Source organism: Vulpes vulpes, chromosome 1, assembly GCF_048418805.1.
Source record: "Vulpes vulpes isolate BD-2025 chromosome 1, VulVul3, whole genome shotgun sequence".
In the NCBI taxonomy this organism is placed as follows: domain Eukaryota; kingdom Metazoa; phylum Chordata; class Mammalia; order Carnivora; family Canidae; genus Vulpes; species Vulpes vulpes.
This window is the reverse complement of record NC_132780.1, coordinates 38250679-38278049: the sequence shown is the minus strand read 5'-3', so window position 1 is coordinate 38278049 and position 27371 is coordinate 38250679. Positions and strand designations below refer to the sequence as shown.

Sequence of the window (27371 nt, the reverse complement as noted above, 5' to 3'; positions counted from 1 at the left end):
ATAATCCAACTGACAGTGGAGAAGAGTGCTTTCCTAGGATGTCTTATTATAGGAGCTTTTAATTTGGAGGCATGATATCATATTCTTGCCTAACCCTGGGGGCCAAGAATAAAAGCAGTTATGTAGTGAGATTTCTCAGCAAGAACTTGACAATTTTTTTTCCTTTTTAACAAATTTAATTAGCATCAGTAAGATTCTTTTTGTAGAAGACAATCACAAATATTTTTATTTTTGTGGGAATTAGTTATTGCTTCAAGAAAGATGTACCCAGTAGAAATTGAATTCCCTTTTTACCTTATTGATTCTTTTGTGATGGTAAGAGTGCTATATACTCTCATATTCAGATAAAGCAAAGATAACATATAGGAGAAGGAAAGGTTTTCCATAATCTCCCAATAAAACTAGCCATTGTCAACATTTTCATATATATGCTCTCAGAAATTTTCTTTCCTTTTTCAAAAAAGATTTTAATTAATTTATTCATGAAACAGAGGGAGAGAGAGAGAGACAGAGAGAGAGAGGCAGAGGGAGAAACAGGCAGGGGAGCCTGATGGAGGACTTGATCCCTAGACCTTGGGATCATGCCTTGAGCCAAAGGCAGATGCTCAACCGCTGAGCTGCCCAGGCATCCCTATTAGGAATTTTCTACACACACACAGAGCAACATTTTTTAAAAATGTTGAACACTAGATTTATATAATAACCATGCTTCATTTGTAGTCTTCTCTCTGCCAGTAAATATGGGTACATTTCCACATCAGTAAGCCTAGTTTAACACATCTTTCAGGGCTGCATAGTATTTCATTATATAGAGCATAAGAGACTTTCTTACAAAAGTTTTTTCCATCTGTGTCATTGTCTCTACTTCTCTTTCTGCTCCTGGCTCTGTCCCTCCCTGCCAGGGGTTTTACACACACATAGTCACCTGGACACCCTAGCCTGTATGTCCAAGCTCTTATCTTCCCCTCCCTACATCCCAGAGTCACTGTCAAGTATGTCCTGGGGGAGGACATATCTGGGGCATAGGCCCGACATCCCCTGGAAGCAGGAATTTGGGGGTCTAGGGCAAGTAGGGGAGAGGGCACAGGCTTCTCTCAACCATTGGTCCTGTAGACCCTGCACTGTGAGGGGGTGGCATGGCCAGAGGAGGGTCTGTTAAAGGGCCTGGGATAAAGTCCTCTGATGTCCAGTGTGAGCGTGGTATTGCCTGCCAATTTTACTTCTTTAGAAAAGTAAAATAAAATGTTGATTTAAATATATCAGTACATGTACAGCATAAAAGTTAAGTAAGTCTATAGAATAAACAAGTTCCTCAAGTTTTCCCCAAATCTTTCCTTCCCTTCTCCATTATTAATAGTTTGATGTGTACCCTTCCAGAGTTTCTGGTTATATATATATGTATATATATATAGTGTAGAATGAATATATATACACATAAATATATAAAAATGTATATATATATAAAATGTGTATATGTACAAATATTTATACACATGCATGGATATGGATATATCTAAATGTATACACGGGTATGTACATATAATAAACATTTATGCACACATATACACATGTATCATGCAAGCACATATAAATACCTGTACATAATGCAAACATTATATAAAATACATACTCATGTATGTGGTTTTAAAAATATAAAAAGGTGGGCAGCCCAGGTGGCTCAGTGGTTTTGTGCCACCTTCAGCCCAGGGCATGATCCTGGAGACCCGGGATTGAGTCCTACATCGGGCTTCCTGCAAGGAGCCTGCTTCTCTCTCTGCCTGTGTCTCTGCCTCTCTCTCTCTCTTGTGTCTCTCATGAATAAATAAATAAAATCTTTAAAAAAATGTATAAAAAGGATTATACTATACATATATCATTCTGTAACTTTTTTTCATTCAATATCTTCAAAAAGAAAGACTCCATGGTCTTTCCTTTTTTTTTTTTTTTTGGTCTTCCTTCTTTAATAAAATGTGTACTCATGATAAGAAATTTAAACAGTGAAAAGTGGAATACATTGAAATGTAAAAGTCTGAAAGTTACCCATTCCATCTTGTTCTTAGAAATATCATCATTAGAAGTTGATTAGATTGGCAAGTTTGATCATTTCTGGAGATGAGTGATAGTTATATTGGGATCCATATTTTTGTTTTTCAAAATATGCTTGAAGTTTTCCACAATGAAAAGTAGAAATTTCTTGAAGACTAATTTTTTTAAAAAAAATTTAAATTAATGAAAATCTTTGGCTACTTTGTTAAATGGGGAAAGCTTGAAGATGCTCTTACCATATTTATGCAACTTTATTGAAAGTCCAAGCTTCTGGCTTGGTCTTGAACTAGGGAAGCCTGAGTGAGTCAAGGAAGGAAGAGGGGTGAGCTTAAGTATTAGGTATATGGGGTAATTGAAAGACTTGTGTCCAGGAAAGTAACATGGATGACTGGCCAATATAGGGTTTCTTTGTAATAGTTTGGTATTGTCTGTCATCCAAAACAGGCTCAAGACAAGGGGTGCCTGTGGTGGGGCTGGTGGTGGAAGGAGGTCCCAATGTCATCCTCGCTGTGTGGGAGATTGTGAGAGACAAAGACCCGGTGGTGGTGTGTGAAGGCACAGGCAGGGCTGCCGACCTCCTGGCCTTTACCCACAAACACTTAGCAGATGAAGGGTGAGTGGCTGACTCCTCAGTTTTTAAACCATGGTAACTATTTATTCCTCCATTTTAGTTCTTTAAGCTCTCCATTTATGTGGGCCACATATCTTGGAGGCCAGAGATTGAGACTATAATTAATTTTTCAGTGATTTTTATATGTATTAGTTAATGCCAGAATGCCCTTCACTGATGTAAGTTGCTGTTTCCATAGCTGAAGAATGGCCTGTCTCTCTCAGGAGCTCTCGAACCCCGTGTGAGCTGGGGTGGGGTGGGGTGGGGGGAAGGGATAAAAGCACTTTCAAGGTGGGAGTGAGGGAGAAGACCAGTGCTGGACCTAGATCACCTTCGGATTCATTTCCCATTAGGAAAAAGAGCAGGAATTGGGGAAATCAGCATCCTGGCATTAATATACATTGTGTTTATTTAAGGTTTTCTTTAGCCTTTTCAAATAAAAAAGGTGGTTTCTCTCTGGCCATCCGTCTATCTAATGTGATTCTTCCAATTTTAAAAGCGTGGTCTTTCTCCTGTGTTAAGTAAATCTAATGCCTATGAACTAAAATATTGACCCCACCCATTTACTTAATAAACATGTTTTAGAAATCTGTCAGCTCCAGAACCTTGCCCCAGAGTGCATTCTTTCCAGGATCCTAGTAGATCCATCCATGCTTGCTTTCAAATTTAGCCTCCTGCTACCTTGCTTCCCTTTGCTTCCTGCTCACTTGCTCTCAGAGCAGAACTGTGCAAGGAATCCTCTTCAGTAGGGTTGGACACACAGGTGCTCCCCCGCTGAAGTTGCTGGCTCCATCCCTTCTCTGCATTGTGCTGAGTCATGACCATTTATCTCTCTCTCTCAGGGCCCTGCGTCCTCAGGTGAAGGAGGAGATCATCTGCATGATTCAGAACGCTTTTAACTTTAGTCTTAAACAGTCCAAGCACCTTTTTCAAATTCTAATGGAGTGTATGGTGCACAGGGATTCTGTGAGTATGATGAGTTGATAACTCAACTGACTTTAAAAACTGATAATTTGTATCAGTTGTAATATTTATTTCCATAACTTTTAAAAATAAGGAGTTTTTTTTAAAGTTTTATTTTATTTTTAAAAGTAATCTCTACACCCAACTTGGGGCTCACACTCATGATCCCAAAATCAAGAGTCAGACACTCTTCCGACGGAGACAGCTAGGTGCTCTCGAAACAAGGAGCTTTTCATTTTAATTTGATTGTATAGAACTCGGTAGAACTTGACTGTTAGTTGGGTAAACTTGGCTTTTTATTTCCTCCTCTCCCCACCTCCTCACAATGCTTCAAATTTCAGAGTGCACTTAGGAAAAAAACTTAGTATAACAGTATTACAGAAAGTGACCACATTTAGTGAAGATCACACATAAATATTTTCAGAGGGTAAAAGAGCAGCTCCATGTTTTAAAAGAAGTCTAATCTGCTGGCTTAGATGACTGCATCATAACATCCCAGTAGATCCTGCAGGTGATCTTTGGGAACGCACTGAACACTGGGGAATACAAGTATATACTCTGGGACAAATGAAGGCCATAAAACTATGGTCTGTGAACATAATGTAGATTCAGGAAAAGATTTTAGTGTTTTAGGGTACTTTGACCCAAAGTTTTATCAATGAGTTGGATGAGATGAAGTCAACAATTATAGTAAATATGCAAATATGTCATGATTCACAGTGATCTTTCTAGAATTCAAAGGCTAGACCAAATCATTCAAGATTTTGATAATACTTAAGCACCTGGCCTCAAAAACAAAAACAAAAATAAACAATTGAACAAGCTCAGGCTGGACAAAGCATAGCTAAACATACATGACAAACACTTGGTTTCAGCAGACCTAATAACAAAAAAATAACAACCATGTCTACAATTAACATGTTTTCAGATGTATTTTTTTCACCTTGAAGTGGCCCCATGAGTGAGTTCAATATGGCAGTGATCTTTTATTCCAGTTTCAGAGATGCCAAAGCTAGAACCTAGAGAATTTAAGTGATTTGCCCAGAGTCATGTGGCTACAAAATGGTAGAACAGAAATGTGGGGTCAGAGATGAAATCTTGTATGCGGTCTACTGCATTTGTTATTTCTCACAAAAACCAATAAGAAATGGGCATCTAGGGGTGCCTGGGTGGCTTAGTTGGTTAAGCTTCTGACTTCGGCTCTAGTCATGATCCCGGGGTCCTGGGGTTGAGCCCTGCAAAGGAGTCTGCTTCTTTCTCTCCTTCTGCCTGCCACTTTGCCTACCTGTGTTCTCTCTCTCTCTCTGTCAAATAAATAAATAAAAAATCTTAAAAAAAAAAATAAAGAAAGGAATGGGCATCTTAAAGAGATTTGTGTCTTCCTGTTATCAAAGAGAGTAATGAACATGTAATCATCAAGAGGAAACTAGAGTAGGTGCCAAAGGTTTGCACTTCTTAGGAATTAGGTCTTCAGCTCCTGCATAATTAAGAGCTGATTTTATTCATGCACATAGAGGGGCGAGCCAATACTTGAATTGTGGAAGCATAGGTTTTCTACCTTTGTGGGATCTTAGAGATTATTTAGTGGGTTCCTCTCACCTTGTGGATGAGGAATCTGAGATTCAGTGGCCTTAAGATGTTTCCCCCAGACTGACTAGTTAGTGGTATATCTGGGCTCACCAGACTTGACTCTTTTTGTTGAATAGTTCCCTTGACTATATAAAATATATTTTCATTTTTAAAAAAGATTTTATTTACTTATTCATGAGAGACAGAGAGGCAGAGACAGGAGAAGCAGGCTCCATGCAAGGAGCCTGATTTGGACTCAGTCCTAGGACCCTGAGATCATGCCCTGAGCTGAAGACAGAAGCTCAACCACTGAGCCACACAGGCATCCCATAATTTCATTTTGAAAGACTGAGATACATTCATTAACTGCAGACAATCTTTTCTTTTTTTCTTTTTCTTTAATTAATTTATTTAAGGAGTGAGGAGAGGCAGAGGAAAAAAGAATCTTAAGGAGATTCCACATTAATCATGGAGCTCTAAGCAGGGCTCCATCTTAGACCTTGAGATTGTGATCTGAGCCAGAACCAAGAGTTGGGCACTCAACTGACTGAGACACCAGGCACTTTTATAATCAGAAATAAAATTCTTGTCTTAAAAAAATTAGCCTCATGGCAGGGTGCACTGGACACAGACATTGTGAAGATTATTTGTGCTGCCCTTTCTACTCATTAATTGCATTGTAATTGCCTCATGTATTTTGTGACTGAATCCTTGAGGATTCACCTCTCATTAAAAAAAGCAAAAATCTTAGTTTCTAAGATGAGGTAAACAGAAGCAATATATTTTGTGATATCTCTTCAAAAGGAATGATTTTTTTTTCATAAGGAATTGATAATGAGTTTCTTTTTATCCTAGTGAATGAGTAGTAAATTCAGTGTATTAAATTTTTTTTATATGTTTCCTGTAGGATAGGTAGATTTTTCAGTTTTTTTTTCTCTCTAATGTTCACAATTCTCCATTAACCTATTTAAGAAGTTTTCTATAAGTAAAAAGAGAGTAACTAATGAAGAAGATTAACTCTGTGTGGGGTTTTTTTTTTTTTTTTTTTTTTTTTTTTTTGCATTGTTTTGGTCAATTCATTACCTCTAGAACACATTTTGTGGGTACTTTTTGAAAACATTTCTTTGCTAGTTTCCAAAACGTATGGCTTCCTGTTTTTCAACTCTTATAGATTACCATATTTGATGCTGATTCCGAGGAGTCACAAGACCTTGATTTAGCAATCCTAACGGCTCTGCTCAAGGGTGAGTGTCTAAAGAGGGTTACATTTCTTCCAGATTTCCTCTTTTCACATTCCATGGAACTTGGTATTTTTTTAATGTTGATATTTTAAATAAGATATATGATTGTTCTCTTCTTTTACCCTAGGCACAAATTTAGCAGCATCAGAACAATTAAATCTGGCAATGGCTTGGGACAGAATGGACATTGCCAAGAAACACATTCTAATTTATGGACAGCATTGGAAGGTATAGTTAAAATGAAGTTATTTTGGAAAAATATTTCATGTGTTGGCTTGTAAGGAGGAAGTCAAAAGAAAAAATTGGCGGAGAGATAGATTGGTTTGAGAGGAGTATGGAGGTAGCTTCTCTGTAGCTGGGTGCCCAATACCTGAGACATTTCTCTCATCAACTTTGCCTCCCTAAAATCATTTTTTCCTCAGGCTAATTGAAATTGGTAAATGGAAGGATGTTTTACTTATTTTTTTAAATGGCTGGATTTTTATATTGTTATTTAAAACTTAAATTTTTTTCTTATTTTTGCATTGAAGTGTCATATACTCACAATAGAAATAAGTGAAAACAGAGAAAAGCAGAAAGAAGAGATATTATCTATAGTGCTAATGATAACTACTATTAACATTTCATTTTTAAACATTGCAGTTGTGACCATACCACAAGTATATTATTTTTGAGTCAAAATTACACATGCATATTATTTAAGAAACATCTAATGGTACTAAAAGGCAACTAAAACAACAGTAGTACTCTGTCCTGCTAATCACAAAAGTGAAGTAATTTTGACATTTTTTTATTGTATTGACATTTATAAATCTCCATATTTTTAAATAAGTCATATTGCTATTTTCTGATTCATTCATTTTAGAGACCTCTCCACTTTTCTGTCTATGGTCCTGTCCTCACTGCTACAATCTGGACTGGTTGCCTGCTGTTCCTGGTTCTGGGCTGTCATGCTGGGATCCACCTTCATCGTATTGGAGATTCCCTTTGCCTCTCTCCTGTGTTAGAACACCTGTTTTCCGTATCCCATTTCTTCTTCCTTGATTTAATCCTTTGTTTCAATGAGATGCATCCTTCAGTAACTGTCTGAGTAAAGGAACATGGAACATAAATATTCTGAGAACTTAGATGTTTTGATATATTTTAATTAAAGATCAGAGCTAATTTTCTTGAATAATTTTGAATGCTTAGCTTTTAGCATTCAACACTGCTATTGAGAAGTAAAAATATTTGTTTTCTAATCCCTTGACCATTTTTTTTTTCCTCTCTGGAGGTTCAATAAATAATCTTTCCAATGTTTTGAGATTTCATAGTGCTGTGTGCTGTTGTGAGTCTTTATATCCATTATGCTGGGCATATGCTTTCAACTTAGCAATCATGGGTTTCCATGCTGGGGCCATCTTCTTTTCTCTGTTCTCTTTCTGGAATTCATAGCATTTAAATGTCGGACCTATCTTTTTTCCTTTTATCTTTCGTATTTTTCCTTTGGTAGATTTCCTCAACTTTAATTTTTCATGCCTTATATGGAGCTATTAGTTTCTGGTAGCATGTTATTAATTTCTATGAGCAAATTTGTTCTTTGTTCTTTTTTTTATTATTTTATTTTATTTTTTTAAGCATCCTGAATATAGTATCTCATAGTATCTATAGGACCTTATTTCATTGATAGTAATGATAGTTCTTTTGAAGTTTTCTTCTTCTGCATTGTCTGATTCTTACTAACTGATGTTTTGTGGTGTGTTTATTATGGACTTTTTATGTAAGAATGGAGGAGAGAAAGCTCTTTAGAAGTTCTGAACCCATAGGTAGGGCTTAACTGTAGGTTTAAGCTTCACAGAGGTCTGATCTGGCTTCCAGTTGCTGGGAGGACCTGAGATGACAGCATATTCCTGCCTTTTCTCTTAGTCCCTTTACAGAAAAGAATCCTCCAATCCCCTGCCTGGATAAGATAAAAGCCCTCCTGCTAGTGCATAACAGAAGTCAAAAGGGGGAAGATGATTGGGAAGTCCTCTACATTAGGGATTCTGTATGTGTACATTTATTTCATCCTGGAGCCCCCAGAATTCTGTGGCATAGATTTTTGTGGTTGTTGGCTTTTTTGCGATTCAGTTTCTGGGGACTTTCACCTTTTGGGTTTCTGGGGATTGCTAAGTCAATTACCATTTGACTTGTCTGCTTTACAACTTCCAAAATGTGACACTCTGGACCTCCTTGTTCTAGTGGATTCATTTCTTAAAAAAAATTAAAAAATTAAAAAATCCTTTTATTGTAGTTTTATTGAAGTTTTAGGTCAAAGTAAAATAAGTGAGTGTGTTTAATTTCCTGTTTATATTCAGAAACTGGGTATTTAAATGAAAATGTACCAAGTTAGAATAACAACAACAAAGAAAGAAACCTTGCATTTTTATTAGAATTGCATTAAACCTGTACATTAATTTGGAAAGTAATGAGATCTTTATAATTGTCAGTCTTCTAGTACAAGAACAGATTATTTAAAGTATCTTTTATTTCATCAGGTTCACTTTTGGCTATTTCTTCAGTCAGGTCCTGAACATTTCTTAGTAAGACTGTATTTTATGATCATTGTATCTGCATTGTTTTCAGTTCAAATATATGTAATTCTTTAGTTATTTCTACTTTTTAAAAAATTTCTACTTTCTATATCTCTTATTTCTACCTTTATTTATTTGTTTAAGGCTGGTGCACTGGAACAAGCAATGTTAGATGCTTTAGTGATGGATCGAGTGGATTTTGTGAAGCTCTTAATAGAATACGGAGTGAACCTACATCGCTTTCTTACCATCCCCCGACTGGAAGAGCTCTATAACACAGTGAGTATTGGAACATTCCATCAATCACCTCCCTTAAGATTCATTTATTAATTAGCTTAAGATTTAGCGTAAGCTAAATATTGAATGTTCAAGCCTCATTGAATATTGACGTACAAAGATAGGTTAGAGAGAGACAGATTTCTCAACCAACGGACATTCTTACGAAATCCATTTTATCCTCTAGCCATGTCTGCGTTTCTTATTTTAATTAATTACACAAAAGAGAAACATAAACTAAATGAAGAAAACAAAACAGTAAGACCATAGTTAAAGCCAATGATGTGAGTAAGAACAAATTGCTTTTATTGAATTGTTGGAAGCATCTCCATCTATGGCGGCTGTTAAAATTCTGTTCCTGCAACTTTCCTATGCAAACCCTTTATTGAAACCAGACCAGCTTACTCATTGTAAAAACACCAATTGCTCAAGCCAACCATGCTTCTTGAAATGTACTTCCTTGTCCTTTGAATCTTACCCTTTCTTCAAAGCCCTCTTCAAGCCCTTTGTGAATATTCCAGTTTACAGTGATCTATTCCTATGGTACAGTTTTTTTGCAACTCTTTGAGCACACATCTTCGTAGCTTATTTTTTCATGTAAGTCCCCTGTCTCTTCAATTAACTGTGAAAACTATGACGAAAGTACTTATATTCTTCATTGACTCTCTTGAAAGCTGTATTGAACATAGTAGTGATCGATAAGTAATTGTTGATGGAATGTAATTGTGTGATGGGGTTTGTAATTGTGTAGTTTATATATGATAAAGGATAGTTATAAATTAAAATTTATTTTTGTCTCTTGAAAAAAAGTTTTTACCACCTACATCTATATCCTTTTTTTTTTACATCTTTGAAAAATATTTCAATCTAATTATATCTTCTCTTAGGAAATAACTTACTTATAACTAATTGGGGTAAGCTTCATAACTAAAGATGTTAAAGACAAATTTCAGTATTCTGGGTTATTTACATATTCTGAAATAAAATATTTTCCCCCTAGTGCATGGTAATTAAAAGGAATGAATTTTTCTTTTCTTCTTTATTACAGAAACAAGGACCTACTAATATGCTCTTGCATCACCTTGTCCGAGATGTAAAACAGGTAACCTAATTATGAATGTGTACAAACTTCTTTGTGTATTGCCTTAGCTTTGTGATTGAGGTGTTGCCAGATTTTGCTTCATAAAATGTAGGTTTGGAATTTCTAGAGAGTTACCTACCCTCTTTGACTGAACAATTCATCACCAAACTACTCTTTTTTTTTTCCTTGTAATTTATTTTATGTTTTAAAAGATTTGATCTACCAAGTAAGTGGCATTAACTAATAATTATTGTCTCTTATAAAATATGAATTGGAGACATACAGAACTTTCGATCAGAATTTTACCTCAATATAATATAACTGTATTTCCAGTGATAATGATACTTGCTGAAAAATGAAGAAATTTCCTTGTTCTGTCATGTTTATCAGAGGACTAATATGTGATTTTCATTGTCTTGTTATTGTTTTGACTATGAGGGATGATTTGGGATCCCTATCTTCTTTTGTGAATCTAAGCATTGTTCTAGGGAGCCAGGATGAATCCCACTGCTCTATACCCTCACTCACGTTTTGCTCATGGTGTTTTCACCAAACTTTGAGTTAAATCAGACTTAAAATAAACTCATCATCTATTAGTTATCAAACCTTTAGCAGTCTCTTATGCTTTAATTCTTTCTCTTTTAGTCGCCAAGAACTCTTATTCACATCTGCAGAAAACTAAGAGAGACATTTTTGTCCCCATAATTAAAATCCATCCATGGCACACTTTATAGTATTTCATCATTTCTCAGAAGTCTGGTATCTTGATGGAGAGGGTGTGGGCTTTCTGGCTATGTTGACTTGGTGGGAGAGCCAGAGTAAAAGGACTGTAGAGGAAGACATTTAGTTGGCAAATTAAAAGTAAGCAAAAGCATCCGTACTAATGTAAATTTAGTTTGCATGATCAAAATGATTTTAGATTACTTCCTTGAACTTTGATTTCATTACAGTAAACTGAAGAAAAGGGAATAGAATAGGTTAAATATGCTCTTAACTCTTAGCAACTAAGAGCATTAGTTTTGGTGTTCCCTGAAAAAAGTAAATTATGAGTGTATTTACATTTATTCATATATGTATCAGTGTAATAAGCTCAATAGGTGAAGGGGATTAAGAGGTACAAACTCCAACTATACAATAAATAAGTCATGGGAATGGAATGGAATATACAGCATAGGGACTATAGTTCAATAGTATTGTAGTAACTTTGTATGGCAAAAGATGGTAGCTAGACTTTTCATGAGGATCATTTCATAATGTATAAAAATATTAAATCTTGTGATATGCACCTGAAACTAATAGGATATTGTATGCCAATTATACTTTAAAAGGTACTGTGAGTGGGAGTTGAGAAGTGACAGTTAAGAAGAGGTAGTAAGGTGGAGTTTTAAGTGGTCAAAGTAATCTTCATTTGGATTAAGACCCTGCCAACCTGTGCTGTTTTGACACAGCCTCATGTTTTGATATCTTATTTTGTTCGCCATTCCATGTTCCTTACTTCTATTTGTTCTACTTCTATTTTCAATCTTCTCATTTTGTGTATGAATCAATCAACATAGTGCAAAGTGCTCTAGAAAGATTGAAGATCTCACCCAATGTTAATTTTGGATCACATATATTCAGTATATTGAAGGGGAGGAAGAAATATTCCTTAGCTCAAGGTTCTTCCAGCTAACCTAAGAATTAAATTTTACATGAGACAGATTAACAGGAGAAAAAACCCCCGAAGTTTTATTATGTGTACACATAGGCCCAGTAATGAAATGGAGACCTCAAGAAATGAGCAAGACAGGCAATTTTTATACTTTTCAGATAAAGAGACAATAAATCTGTGAAGAATTGACAGAACAAAGAAAACTTAACTTCAATTAGTAAGGAATTCTAAACAGAATTTTGGCTGGAGAAGTAAATTAATAAAAAGTAATGAGGATTGCTTATACAGCCTTCTCTACTCTGAATTTCGCATCTCTGGTGATAAGTATGTCTCTTTACTTCCTGGGGCAAGGAGGGTCCCTTTCACATGGGAGAGTTATTTACTGCCTTCAGGGAAACAGAGGAGGGTCTGAGTGTTCTTCTCATACAGGCTGTCTCTTAAGTAACTTTTATTTTAAATAATATGTCAAAATTGCAAATTTTGGCAATATCCTCCAGTAATTTTACTCCTATTGTAGTAGTTATATAATTTCCAGTTAAAAACAATCTTTTATACTATATTTAAGTGTATTTTATTATAAAGTGTATCTATGCATGAGAGAGAGAGAGAGAGAAAGAGAATAGAATGAGCAGATATAAGCACACACTTGATGTGTGTGAAATGAAAAACACATTAAGGCTAGGGTTTTCCATCTGAGCAAGCAGACTATCAGTAGTTGGTCACATTAATCAATCAGTTTGTAAAGATGACTGAAATGTATGAATCTACCTCTCTGCAGTTGATTGGTTATGTCCTAACAGATGGAATAGGAGAAACAAAAAGGGAACTGAAAGTTACAATCGTTACATGGTTTTGTTTCAGCATACCCTTCTCACAGGCTACAGGATAACACTGATTGACATTGGATTGGTAATCGAATACCTCATTGGTGGAGCATATCGAAGCAGCTACACTAGAAAAAGTTTCAGAACCCTCTACAACAACCTCTACAGAAAACATAAGGTACCACAATTGATAAGTACCCTTGTAAAATATGGGATAACTAGAAGTTACAATTTTAGAAAAATGGCTTAGAGAGTTAGCATGGGAATAGCTTCTAAAATGGACATCTGTGTTTATCGACATTTATTGAGTCTCTGCCACATGTAAATTACAGTGTTGGCTTAGGATGAACATAAAGATCAGGAGTTTAGAAACTCTCAGAAGAAACAGATTTATGAATAACTAGCCATCATACAGAAGAGGATACAATATGTACCATATATAAGATCTATATATATATAAGATTTTATTTATTTATTCATGAGAGACACAGAAAGAGGCAGAGACATAGGCAGAGGGAGAAGCAAGCTCCCCATAGGGAGTCTGATTCAGGACTCAATCCCAGGACCCTGGGATCACGATCTGAGCCAAAGGCTCAATCACTGAGCCACCAGGTGCCCTGTGCTATACTGACATAGAAGTAATGTCTTGAGTAAGATTTAAGGGAGAGATGACCAGTTCTTTTCTTTCCTTTTGAAAATGCAGAAGGCAAAAACTTTTTTTTTTTAAAGATTTATTTTTATTTATTTATGATAGTCACAGAGAGAGAGAGGCAGAGACACAGGCAGAGGGAGAAGCAGGCTCCATGCACCGGGAGCTCGACGTGGGATTCGATCCCGGGTCTCCAGGATCGTGCCCTGGGCCAAAGGCAGGCGCTAAACCGCTGCGCCACCCAGGGATACCTGAAGGCAAAAACTTAATGGGCTTATATCTATAAACTCATGAGTCCATAATCTGGAGATGACAAATTTGGGACAGGTGTGTTGGGGTTATACTGGAAAATGCATGCAGTGTGTACTATATGTAAAAATATACATCGTATATATTTTATTTTCTATGAACATTTTGAAAGTTTAGGAATGAATTGCTGCCTGGTTGATTAGCAGAGAAAATGTTGTTCATTTCTTAAAATCACCACTATTGCCCAGTAAACCAAAGAGAGCCTTTCTTCTTAGAGGATAATGGACGTGTTAGAAAAGATAGTTTGGAGCATTTGGGGTTGAGAGATGAGCAGGGACAGTGAAAGGCACAGTTCTATGGACATCAGATTATGTTCTTGCAGTGACAAGGAGATCTTTGTTGCCATCAACATGTTAGAAGGTTGTGAAGGGTAGACTGGAAAGGTGGTTTGGAGTGGGATCACAGGAATATCCAGAATATTGAGCCACTTTTGACTTTTATTTATAAAGAATCAGGTGAAGTGAAGCCCAACTTGTCTTTAAGAAATAAAAGAACAAAACAAAAGGACACTCAGGTGTCATGGAGAAAATGATCTTCACTGAGATTTCAAAGGCAGAAAGACATACTTGAGGTATCAGCTCCTTCAGCTAAATGAAATATACTTTGCTGTGAGGTTACCTGTGACAAGTATGAGGACCAACTATGCTCTTGGTGTAGCCCAGTGGGGAGCTTGCTGGCCACGTACCTTTAGTGCTTTTTGTCTTTTGAAATGGTGTGAAATTACTTCCCATTTCTGTTTCCTAGTGAAGGAGTAGAATTTATTTAGGAAACTCATAGTAAATTAGAACATAGCAGTTACAAATATATGGTTTAGAGTCAGAGAGATTTGGGATGGAGTATTAGTTTTGTTCATTAGCTGTGAAATCTTGAGTGAGAAGCTTAACCTCAAAAAAAAAAAAAAAAAAAAAGAGAAGCTTAACCTCTCCATGTGTCATTTTCCTTATCTATAAAAAACAAATATCATAAATTCGTCAAAAGGATTAGATAAAATAACACCTGGAAAACCCATATTCCGGGTACACAGAGATCACAGAGTAACTGTTAATAATAATATTGTGATTACTATTGAAGATGCTATTAATCCTATATCACAATAATAATGATAATAATTTGAGTATTATATTTTAGAAGTCACGATCCTATCACTTCTCTATCTAATATCCATAAAATGCAAACCAAAATAAATGAGTAAATAAAGTAACTTGAGCAAGCACTGACATGGACTCCAGGCACTGCATTTGCTACTGAGCCTTGTGTGGGTGGGTGCAGCCCAGGGGATCCCCCAGGAGGCCACATGCCACTGGGTTCAGAAGGGGGCCAGGCCACAGATGTACTTTAGGCAGCACAACCCTGAGTCAGTGTGCCAGGTGGGGAGACTACTATGAGAAGTCCTCCACTAACCTTTCTGTATCTCTGGATAATATGCCTTCAGAAATCTTGCTGAAGATCTTTTCCTTCTTTGGATGCTGTGACCCTGCTATGTACTGGATGTGTGAATAGGCGCTTTGATCATATGGCTAATGACAATTTTATCAGAATCTCTTCAACTGCCTTTTAACCTAAAAGATCTCATTGGAAAGTTATTTGAGCCGGGAAGACCACTGTATCTGTGAACTTACTATTGGTTAAGGGTAAAGAAACTGGATATTGGAAGAAAGAATATATTATGACACAAAGAACGTCTGCAAAAGCAGTGCTAGCTCAGGTTCTCAAACCTGTCAACCCTTACCTAGGCCTTCCAGTTAAAACTGAAGACAACCTCAGAATACCTAAGTTGGGTAATTATATTGAAAGATAAAATATTGCAAAAGAATACATCATGGAACACATTGACCTTCCCATAAATGATTTGTCAGTGATGATTATGTGGTATGGCAAACACTGGCCACAGCTAGCCATGTTGTCGATCTTAGATTTTACGTTATGACAACAGTTTTTATGGACCAGTCTAAAACCACCCCCAAAATGAACCTTAGTAGCACTCTTTTTTTTTTAAGATTTTATTTATTTATTTGTAAATAAATTTACAAATAAATAAATTTATTTGTAAATAAATAAATAAAAGGCAGAGACACAGGCAGAGGGAAAAGCAGGCTTCCTGTAGGGAGCCCGAAGTGGGACTCGATCCTGGGACCCCGGGGTTCACTCCCTGAGCTGGAGGGAGATGCTCAACCTCTGAGTCACCCAGGTGTCCCAGTATCGCTATTTAATTGCAAGTTAGTATAGTAACTTAACTGAATCCACCATGATTGGTTGGGACAGACTCATTCAGATCTTCTGCCTATACCCAGGCCTCCTGGTGGGGCTATGGTAGAGGGAGGAAGAACTGACTTTTGTTACGGCAAATCTTCATTTCTATCACCTTGTGGAAAAGAGCACATTAGGCTCAGCCACCGTCCCCTATTAGCCACCTCTTCATACCCTGCTTTTGGATGACAACCCAGAGTATCGACTGCATGGCCGCCAAAAATAATACAGAACACCTACCTTTTATTGGAAGAGATAACCTACCTTGGAGAACTGATTTTTTTCTATGGCTGTATAAAGAGTTGTTCTATAATGGGAATAACTTTTGGATGAATATGTGAAACCCTTTCGGTGCTTGAGTTCCTTGGTATGCATGAGATTTCTGGGCCCTCCAATGGTCCTAATTTCTTGGGACAGACTTATTATGTTGGCTATGTGGACACAGAGGGAAAAATGCACATGATGTGTGCATTAAAGAGACAGAATGCTTCCTCATCAGCCGGGTCTTTAACTGAGGATAGCAAAACTACGCCACTGGTTTGGGATATCATACTAAGTATTAGCAGGAGGTGGCAAATTACCGTTATTTTGGACTAACCACTTTTGTTCTTTGGTGTTGGAAGTTGAAATAGAGCAGTGGTCTGTTTGATGCCTTCTTATTTAAATAAATAAATAAATAAATAAATAAATAAATAAATAAATAAAGTAGCTCAAAGCCCATGGTTTGTATCATCCATTTCTGTATCAGCCCCTATAAAAATACTTCTTTTTGTTTCTTACTGATGGAAGTTTCATGCTGATAAGCAATAAATCATGTTGTCACTGGGCCTAATCACTGGAATTCCGGTGGTGATACATAACATCTGGAGAAGTTCCATAACTTTCTAACTTAACCTTGGAGTTGTTTGTGAGTGGGAACTTTTTCTTGTCAGAACTGTGCATCTTTATTGCCTATTCTGAGCTTGTTCAAGGCTCAATCATCCATTGATTTTTAATGGAATTTCCACCTAGAGAAGGAATGCAGATATGTAATAGGGAATGAAATAGCATGTTCTCTAAGATGTTAGGAAATAACAGTGTGCTTAATAAGGAAGAAATTGTGAGAGGCTTTTGCTGGGGGAATAATTAAATACTAATCATGGGCTAGAGATAGAACCTTTGGATTCTTGGTAGGACACAGTATCCTATTTTGTTTTCATTACTGTCTAGAAACAAAATGTTAATTGTTTCCATGATAATCTTCTTTTCCCTTTTTGTTCTATTTTGTTATTTTTATTTTAAAAATAAAATGACACCTGCCAGCGAGTGACCAGTTTTGCTCAAAGTCTTTCCCAGCCCCCTCTTCACCGAAGACACCCCTCAGGAAATCGAAATGAATCTGCAGAAAGTACGCTGCATTCCCAGTTCATTAGAACTGCCCAGCCTTACAAATTCAAGGTACCACTTTATTTCTTTTTAGACATGAAAATAAAACTGTTCTTGCAGGCTAGCCCATTTCTTCATTCAAAGTTGGAGAAAGGAGCTACCCATAGGCCGGTGGCAAGTACCATAAATGAATGGGTACAAGTCAACAGCATAACAACAATTTAACAATGTGAGTGATGGTGTTAATCCAACTCTCCCCATTTTACCTCAGTCCTGCTTTCCTCTGGGCATGAATGCTTTTGCTCAGGAGTTTCTATATAAAAGATTCCTATGTTGGCTGAAAGAGGTTTGCTTTCCATAGCTCCTAGGATGAAAGGGTGTTTTATAAAATTACCCTTGATTACCATCAATGAATACAAATTTCCTTTTATTTCTAGAAATAGAGGAAGCTTATAATTTTCTCTCTTATCCCCTTTTATTAAAAAGAATAATTGCCTAATCTGGTTATTCACCAGGCATTATGTTGGGTACTTGGTTGAATTTGGGATGCAGGTGGGTGGAGAAAGTATAATGATGACTGAGAAATGACGCCCCCTCCTCAAAGTAATAACCATATTGCCATATAATGAATATTGAAATATAAATGTGTACACAGGGATACAGAAGAACATGAAGGTTGGGGAGTGGCATTGAGATGAGCTGTAAAGGATTAGTTTATCCAGTAGAGAACAGTATTTCATTATTACATGCTACTATTACTAGAGGAATATAATCAGACTAAAGGAAGGGAAACTTAAAACCAATCAGTTTGGGTGCTTGTTGGCGATGCTAGTAATATTTTTCTAAGGGAAAGATAATGAATTTATTTATAAAGTCAGGTTAGAGGGTTTTTTTTTTGTGTGTGTGTGTTTTTTTTAATAGTTCTCATTTATCCAATATGTTATTTCAACCATTTCCTTAAGAAATTGAAAATTGTCATGTAGCTATTGGGTCTATCTCAAAGGTGTAGTGTTTTAAGTTGTGCTAAATGAACACAGGGTATCTCAGCTTGTGAACCCTGGATCTATCAGATACAACAAGACATAGATCACTAGGACAGCCTGGGTGGCTCAGTGGTTTAGTGCCGCCTTCAGCCCAGGGCCTGATCCTGGAGACCTGGGATAGAGTCCCACGTCAGGCTCCCTGCGAGGAGCCTGATTCGCCCTCTCTTCTCTCTCTCTCTCTCTCTTTCTCTGTGTGTGTGTCTCATGAATAAATGAATAAAATCTTAAAAAAAAAAAAAAGAAATAGATCACTAAAAGGCCAAATTTTTGGTTTCTGGTTTATAAAGTTCTATTGTTGTTTCTGTCTCTTTTCAGAGATTTGAAAAATATTCCTAGAAATACCTGAGATGTTTCATTGGATTGAATGTCCTGCATGTCCTCTTAGGGAATCCATTCTTATTTTATTTTCCAACAGGAAAAGTCTGTAGTTCTTCATAAGTCAAGGAAGAAGTCAAAAGAAGAACAAAATATATCAGATGACCTTGAATCTACTGGCTTTATTTACCCTTACAATGACCTGCTGGTTTGGGCTGTGCTAATGAAAAGACAGAAGATGGCCATGTTCTTCTGGCAGCATGGAGAGGAGGCCACGGTCAAGGCAGTGATTGCCTATAAACTCTACCGAGCCATGGCCCAGGAAGCTAAGGAGAGCAACATGATGGATGATGCCTCAGAAGAGCTGAGAAATTATTCAAAGTAGGAGTTCTCTCTTCACTTCATACTAAACATCGACAGTTCTTAGAATGGTTAGATACTTTTATCTCCCTCGCCTTAGACTTTGTAAGATGTGTGGACTTTTTGCCTTGCATTTCCTGGGCCCTCCTACTAGTAACAGTCTTTAGGTATTTCAAAGTGCCTTGTGGAATAAAGGGAAAAGAGGTATCCCTCTAGTCAGGAGATGTGGCTTCCAGTCCTCATCCAGCTGTTTACTAATTGGCCAGATTTTGAGACTATAGATTCCTCCCACAGAAGGTTCAGTTAATGATTTTGAAAGTCCCTTCCAACTCTCAAACTCTTTGACACTAAGTTAAATGAAAACTTGTTTACTTTCAGTACCTCACAGGCAGGGAAGCAAATAGAGGTGTTAAGTATCAAAGAAGCAGAGTGTGATGGCAAAAGATAGAAAGGTTGGAAATGGTTTTGATTTTTTGATTACTCAAGCATTATAAGAGAGAGGAAAGAAGCAGAACTAGTGTTCATAGAAAGTAATGTATAATTGTGATTTTAAAAATTCCAGAGAGTAACAGCGTCTACTTTTTAGAAAAAACAACCCTCCTGAAAATGTCTCCACATCTAGCTTCTTACTTAAGTCATCTATGTATTTGCTAACATTTTTTTAAAAAGGTGACTCCATGATTTCCCTTAATTGCTTATTCAGTATTCAACAGTTTTTTTCTGTCAAAAAATTCTTTATTAGTTCTTGTCAAGGAACCCCAAACCAAGCTATATGTAGTCTTTTTTTTTTTAAGATTTTATTTATTTATTAATGAGAGACATGGAGAGAGGCAGAGACACAGGCAGAGGGAGAAGCAGGCTGCCTTTAGAGAGCCCGATGTGGAACTCAATCCCAGGACCCCGGGATCACAACCTAAGTGGAAGGCAGATGCTCAAGGACTGAGCCACCCAGGGGTCCCCATATATAGTCTGTTTTGCAGAATGGTTAGGCTTCTCCCCGGGGATAGATAGCTCAACAACTCCTGGTATAAACCAAATTCTGTATGCTGCAGTGTAAACCCTTTTGTAAAGGGAGAATGCCCATTTCCTGTGCAGCAACCACGTTGAAAGAGCTTCTGCAATCTGAGGTTATTATGTTGCTGTTCATTCTTTTGTGTTTGATCTTTCCTCAAGTCTCCTAACTAATCTTTTAAAATGTTTCTGGGACTCTCACCTGCATTTGTTTTTGCCATTCACCACTGTGTCATTACAGACAGTTCGGCCAACTTGCTCTGGATGTGTTGGAGAAAGCATTCAAGCAGAATGAAAGAATGGCCATGAAACTGTTGACCTATGAACTCAAGAACTGGAGCAATTCTACTTGTCTGAAACTGGCTGCATCTGGAAGATTGCGGCCCTTTGTTTCACATACTTGCACCCAAATGCTACTGACAGACATGTGGACCGGGCGCCTGAAAATGAGGAAAAACTCCTGGTTAAAGGTACGTTCACTTACACAGAGAACAAACTGGTGGCTGCTGGAAGGGGTGGGGGAGAGATTGGGCAAAATGGGTGTAGGGGAGAGTGAGATACGGGCTTCCAGTGATGGAATGAATAAGTCACAGGGATGAAACATATTGCATATGGAATAGAGTCGGTGGTATTATGCTAGCATTGTATGGGGACAGATGATAGGCACACTTGCAGTGAGCACAGTGTCACCCAAAGAGGTATCAAATGACTATTCTGTACGCCTGAAACTAATGTAACCTTGTGTATCAACTATACTTCAATTTTAAAAAAGATATATTTGCTTGCTTTGTAGAGTTTAATATTCCTTTACTCTGAATGTCTGTGCTCTTGAGTTCATTTTCCCCTTGTTCTGGAAGAATATATTCAGGAAAACCAGTTAGTATCTTTGGTTCTCATGAATGAGCTGGGACAAATACTTTATCTTCCACTGTCACAGTTTCTTTTCAGAAATGGGGATGATTACACCAGCTCCATCCGTCAAAAGGCATTTCCTTGTGCAGGTGCTTAGAAGTTTAAAGCAGATACAAGCATATACAAGATTTCATTCTTGGCAAACTCCATGGCCTCTGATAACTATAACAGAAGTAAATGAGCCTTTTTAGTGAAATTTTTTTCAGTTTAAGAATATTAATCGGGGGACTCCTGGGTGGCTTAGTGGTTGAGCATCTGCCTTTGGCTCAGGTCATGATCTTGGGGTCCTCGGATGGAATCCCACATCAGTTTCCCTCCGGGGAGTCTGCTTCTCCCTCTGCCTGTGTCTGCCTCTGTCTGTAATAAATAAAATATTTAATAAATAAAATCTTAGAAAAAAAGAATATTAATTGGTAACACACTAAATAAAATTAGCAATTTCTGTTCTGTTCATCCAATGTAGGTTAGATGCTCTATTTTATAAAGCTTCCTGATACACCTATTTCCAGATTCTTCTATCCATCGGAGTTTGGCCTCACCTCTCATCTTGAACTATCAAGAGTAATTTAACTACTAAAGACATTTCGCTTTGGACATCAAACCCAAGCCTAAAGCTTTAGGTTATGGTCAAGCTTATGAAATACATATGCTCATAAACTGAATAAAAGGGGATAAAGCATGAGCATTAAGGGCTATAGAGGACAAAAATTTTACTTTTTGTACACTTAAAGTGTATGTCCCAAATAGAATGACTTTCTTAAAAATATTTTTCTGTGGGACACACTAGAGAAAACACAAAGAAATAAGATATAATATACAAAATATATAAAAGAAATAGCACATTTGAAATCCACTAATAATATTGCAAAAATAGGATAAATGTGAACCAAAAATTATTTCATATAGATTCCTCTTTTGTTTTTTCAGTTTTTTTTTAAGATTCCTCTTTTAAAAATATTGATGAAGTAACAATTATTTCTAGAAGAAGTTCTCTTTTGATCTATTGATTTCAGTTTTAGTAAAGATGAAGCATAGAAGTGAACAGGTCCACCGCTAGCTACACAATCTCTGACAATAATTCTTTTTAAATGTGCAGAGAACAAGATAGGGTATAGATGGCTGGGAGTTTGAGGAATAATTTTCCCCATAGCTGTGTTCTGTACCTACTTCAGTTTACTAGAAGCCTTTTTTACCTAGAACTTAATACCATTTTGATCCTCATGTAATTCTATGCATAACGAGACTTAAAGGAAGCAAAACTGAATGTTTTGCCCCAAAATGTTGTGTCAACAAAGAAGCCTGGATTATCTACTTAAAATCTCTGAGCTGCTGGCAGTTCTTCTCCATGCCTAGATCCTAATTCATCAGTTCTTGGCTGGTGAGTTTTAGGAAGACATTCCAAATGGCTTTCAAGAATTATGGAAGCGATATGCTCATGTTCATTGAAAAATAATATTTCTCACTGCCTTGCCCTTAGGGATAAATAATAATAGTGTATATATATTTTTAAACCTTTAAATGCATAGATGTATATGCACATATCTTTTCTAATTTTTAAATTTCTTTTTGTACAATAATAGTATCACATACTATATATTGCTATATAACTTGCTTTTATTCACTTAACAATATAACTTGGATATCTTCTCATTATACTAAAAAGTGTTTTTATCTTTTTAAAGATTGCATAATATTCCCCATTTGTTAGGTTGTCTCACACCAGCTATCCTTCTATAGACAGATATTTAGGTTGACAGATTTTTTTGGTATCACACATAACACTGCATTACACATCCCTGTACACATATGCTTGAATTCATGACTATTTCTGGGGGAGACACTGCTAGATTTGGAATTGAATTAAAAAAATATCTATAGAATCAGGGTATGAACTGAATTAGGGATACGCCTGGTACTTTATGTATGTTAAAGTCTTCATTTTGTTATTTGACTAATACTTGTGCCTTGTGTGACCCTTACTACTTATTTTGCTTTATTTTCTTTTAAAGATCATCATAAGTATTCTTTTTCCACCCACCATTTTGTCATTGGAATTTAAAAGCAGAGCAGAGATGTCGCACGTTCCCCAGCCCCAGGACTTCCAGTTTGTGTGGTATTATGGTGACCAGAACCCCAGCAGTGCGAAAGAAAGCGCTTATACGGTTAGTACGATATCATTGTGAACTAAGTTTTCATGGTTTTGACTGCACACAAACATACACATTCTTAAAGTTTGTTTATTAAATAATTTATTTAACAAACTTAATCATATTATCTATGATCAGCTACAACATGTATGATGCATCTAATTATGATTGAGCAAAACTGGGAAAGTCTTTATTATATCTTGACAGCTTCTTAATTTTTCATTTTCTTTTGTGACTAGTAGAATAAATAGAGTTATTATTTCTCTAAAATTACAATGAGGAAGAGTACCTGGGTAGCTCAATCAGTTAAGCATCAGACTTGATTTTGACTGAGGTCATGATCTCAGGGTTGTGAGATCAGCCCCATATTAGGCTCCGCACTGAGACTTCTCTAAGATGCTCTATCTCCCTTTGCCCTCCCCTACCTCTCTCCCTCTCTTAGAAAAGAAAAAAAGAAAAAAAAGGTTACAATGAAGAATGCCTCATATCCTTAAAATCTTTATTTTTAAAGATTTAGGTTTAGATTTTGCATTATCTTCACTGTTCCACTCCAAGTTTTTTTTTTCTTTTTCATTTGTTGTATCCAGTGACCAAATAATGTCATGTGAGTCCCTGGATGTATATACTTTCCTGAGTAACTTAAGATACTGCTCTTGCAACACATCTTCACTGGAGGGTCTCCAGTATGCTGTCTCTGCATATATATATATATATATATATATATATATATATATATATATATTTCATTTTATGTCTCAGCTTGGATCATTACTTATAAAATTATTACTGAAGGTGCAGTGAACATCTCCCCTGGTACTCAATACTTTCATGAGGCATTTTTAGTAGCGTCTTACTGGATATACTTTTGCACTTGTGAAGTATTTGTTACAATATTTAAAAATGTACTCAATAAGTATTAAATATTAAATGGAAGATAAGCAATTATAATTCGTTTGTATGGCTGACAGCTGTTGTGATTGGGTGAGCATCCCTTCTGATTAATGCCTCTATCAAATCAGATGTTAAATATTTTGACTATCATGCCTATTTGGGTATATATATATATATATTCTTCTTTTCTACCCTCTCCCCCTTTCTTCCACTCTCACTTTATTAAGCCTGATAGTTCTATCTGGGGTTCTCAGAATACAAGATGGCAGGTGCATTCTAACCTCTGTGGAATGTGTGAGCAGTTATCTTATAAAGCTGGGCTAATTGAGTTGTCACAATTGTGATTGTACTGGCTAGATGATATGGTCAGTGAGCTTAGACCATTTCAAAATTTTTTAAGGAAAGATAAGAAATGTAGTATTGACTTAATGCCTCTAGAAATAACATGAAGTCTTTATATGTGAGATATTTTGTTTGATTTTGCTTATTTATATGTTCACGTTTAGTTTGTTGAAATGAACAATGGAGAAAGCTGCTTATTTAGGTACAGCCTACCTACTTACTCCCTATCTATCTCTATAAACAAACATAAATATGTTGTCAGTTTAAACAAACATGTAAATATGTTGTCTGTTGGTAGCAGATAGTACTTTGCAAGTGGATGTGACTTCACTTTTGGCTCTTACAGGGTTCATGGAAAGGTAAGGTCTCATAAACACTCAAGGCAATAAATGGTTAGAGCATGCTACTAAGTAGCCATTCTTAAAGGGAAACTTTTAGAGAAGGAAGTCCTTCCTTATATGGCAAATAATGTGCTTTTAAGATAAAAAAATATAGTAAGTTCTCACAGTTCCCAGAAAAATTAAACTTTGGCTGTAGTATAGTGGTCCTATTTATAAAATTGCCCACCCGGATGACTTGGATATGGCCATATTGATTTATTAATTCCAAGAATACTTAATGGCCACCGTCCATGTGCCAGACAAGATATGATGTTCTGGGAACACTGCGGTAACTAAGGCAGATGTGATCCCTGTCACCATGGAGCTTATAATCAGATAAAATATCCATTATACCTCAGCATTATTCAATTTAAAACATTTATTAAAAAGTGTCTCAAACCTGTTCTGTTATGAATGAATTATAATCACAGTAATGATGTTCTTTTGTCTCTGAATTTAACTAGAACAATATATTTTTTTAAGATTTTATTTATTTATTCATGACAGACACAGAGAGAGAGGCACAGACACAGGCAGAGGGAGAAGCAGGCTCCATGCCGGGAGCCTGAGGTTGGGACTTGATCCCGGGATCCCAGGATCATGCCCTGGGCTGAAGGGAGGTGCTAAACTGCTGAGCCACCTGGACTGCCCAGAACAATAGTTTTTAATTGTCTGCTTGGTGTTTGGAATTTTGCTAAACAGAGAGTAGGGGCAGAGTCAGCATTTGATGGAATGTGTAATTTCACAATGCTAATTAAATATAATGTGCTTGATTAGTTAAGGAACACAATTTGTGTTATATATTTTGGGAGAAAAGTGAAGACAGATGAGACATAGATGTACTTTTAGTGGATCTTTGTGCTTTGTCTTTGTGGTAATAGTGGGCGATAATTAATATAATGAAAACACAACTGGTAATTGGAGAAAGGAGGCCATTGTCCTCAAGCTGTATAGACTCAACTACTGCATCTGTTTTTTGAGATTTTATAAAAGTCCTTACTGAAGTCTCTACAGGCAAAAGAACTTTGCCATGAGCAATTTAAATCTTTCTAGTGCCTAACTCTTTGAAAGCATGACTTTTGATGGCATGAGCTTTCCTAGGAACAAATTATAGCAAGATGGCAGAATGACTTAACCAGAGGAAGAAGATTCTTCTCAATTGTGTCAGTTGGTAAGGATTACAGATTGGTGGCGGCTTCATGTATGAGGTGATGAAGCTAGGACTTGATGTGTGGAACTAGCATTTCCATGGAAAGATAGACAGTAAATAGGGGTACAGAGGCAGTAAATGCAAGATGTATGTTAAGCATTATAAGTTCTATGGTTTGGCTAGAGTCCAGGTAGTAGTGGATATGGGACAAGGAGGGAATATTTGCAGGTATAGCTGGGAAAGTAGATTGAGGCTAGATCCCGGAGACTCTTGTATATCCTATGAAGGAATGTGCTGTTTTTTTTCCTGTAGGTAATGTATAGCCAGTAGATTCACATAAGCAGAGTAGCAAGATGATGTGACCATTAGGAAAATTACTTTGTCTCCAGTATATGGGATGATGTAGCAGGAAGATAGGCTGAAAGCAGGGAGAGCATAGGCTGGTGTACCCAGCCAGAGGAGAAGGATTAAAGGCTTTTCCCAGAGTTAGTAGCAATAGACATGAAGAGGAAAAAGAGAGATCTTAGATGAAGAGTCAAATAATATTTGAAAATGGGGCATAGATGAAGGGAGATAGAAAATATGACCAAAAGTTTGATGGTTAAAACAAGGCCATCTTGAAGGGATATGAGAATTTTTAGAAAAGGAGCAGGTTTGGAAGTAAAAAGACAAGTTTAGTCTTAGACATGTTGATAAACCATAATGAAAAAATATTTTCCAGGGACACCTGGGTGGTTCAGCGGTTGAGCATCTGCCTTTGGCTCAGGTCGTGATCCTGGGGTCCTGGGATCGAGTCCCACATTTGGCTCCCCACAGGGAGCCTGGTTCTCCCTCTGCCTATGTCTCTGCCTCTCTGTGTGTGTCTCTCATGAATAAATAAATAAAATCTTAAAAATTTTTTTTTTCTGAAGTTGAAGAGTAATCTGTTTTATCAGAACATTGTTAAGTGGGAAAGATGGTAGTAATAGCAATGGGAAATAGGTATGAACTGCAATAGAATTGATATAGTTATAATTTTATTCTATGTGCCTGCTGATCAGATTCCTGTTAGAAAGAGGAAGGAGGACAGGGGAGAGGGGAGAGGGTTGGGGGAGAGGGAGGGACGGAGGAGGGAGGGAGGGAGATAGAAAGAGAGTTTGATTGATTATATTGAGATTTGAGTAGAATAAAAGTTAAGTAAAACATTTTTGTCTTTACCTTCTTCTAAGGTGGGGGAAGGAGAGGACATCCTTTTTTTTTTTTCCCCCTTTTTTAAAGATTTTATTTATTTATTCATGAGGAAGACAGAGACATAGGCAGAGGGAGGAGCAGGCTCCCTGTGAGGAGCCTGATACGGGACTCAATCTCAGGACTCTGGGATCATGCCCTGAACTGAAGACAGACGCCCAACCACTGAGCCACCCAGGTGCCCACACTGTTACTTTCTTTTTATATATA

General features: G+C 36.8%; 1 protein-coding gene and 2 pseudogenes across 2 annotated transcripts in view; all 3 read left to right on the top strand.

Moving 5' to 3' along the window:
* The window catches only part of TRPM6 (transient receptor potential cation channel subfamily M member 6), a 151133-nt gene that overhangs the window by 64328 nt on the left and 59434 nt on the right, over nt 1-27371 (top strand). The window contains exons 9-19 of one of the 2 annotated variants that reach the window (XM_072762631.1): nt 2491-2659; nt 3499-3622; nt 6360-6432; nt 6557-6657; nt 9126-9260; nt 10306-10359; nt 12851-12991; nt 17321-17455; nt 18842-19122; nt 20354-20582; nt 23034-23186. In XM_072762631.1, coding sequence (XP_072618732.1) covers nt 2491-2659; nt 3499-3622; nt 6360-6432; nt 6557-6657; nt 9126-9260; nt 10306-10359; nt 12851-12991; nt 17321-17455; nt 18842-19122; nt 20354-20582; nt 23034-23186 — 1595 coding nt within the window. Of the gene's footprint in view, nt 1-2490; nt 2664-3498; nt 3623-6359; nt 6433-6556; nt 6658-9125; nt 9261-10305; nt 10360-12850; nt 12992-17320; nt 17456-18841; nt 19123-20353; nt 20583-23033; nt 23187-27371 lie in introns of those variants that run through there. The other variant, XM_072762632.1, reaches the window with a different exon arrangement.
* Nucleotides 15194-15698, top strand: LOC140598181 (F-box only protein 15-like; annotated as a pseudogene).
* On the top strand, nt 15695-16574 carry LOC140598034 (F-box only protein 15-like; annotated as a pseudogene).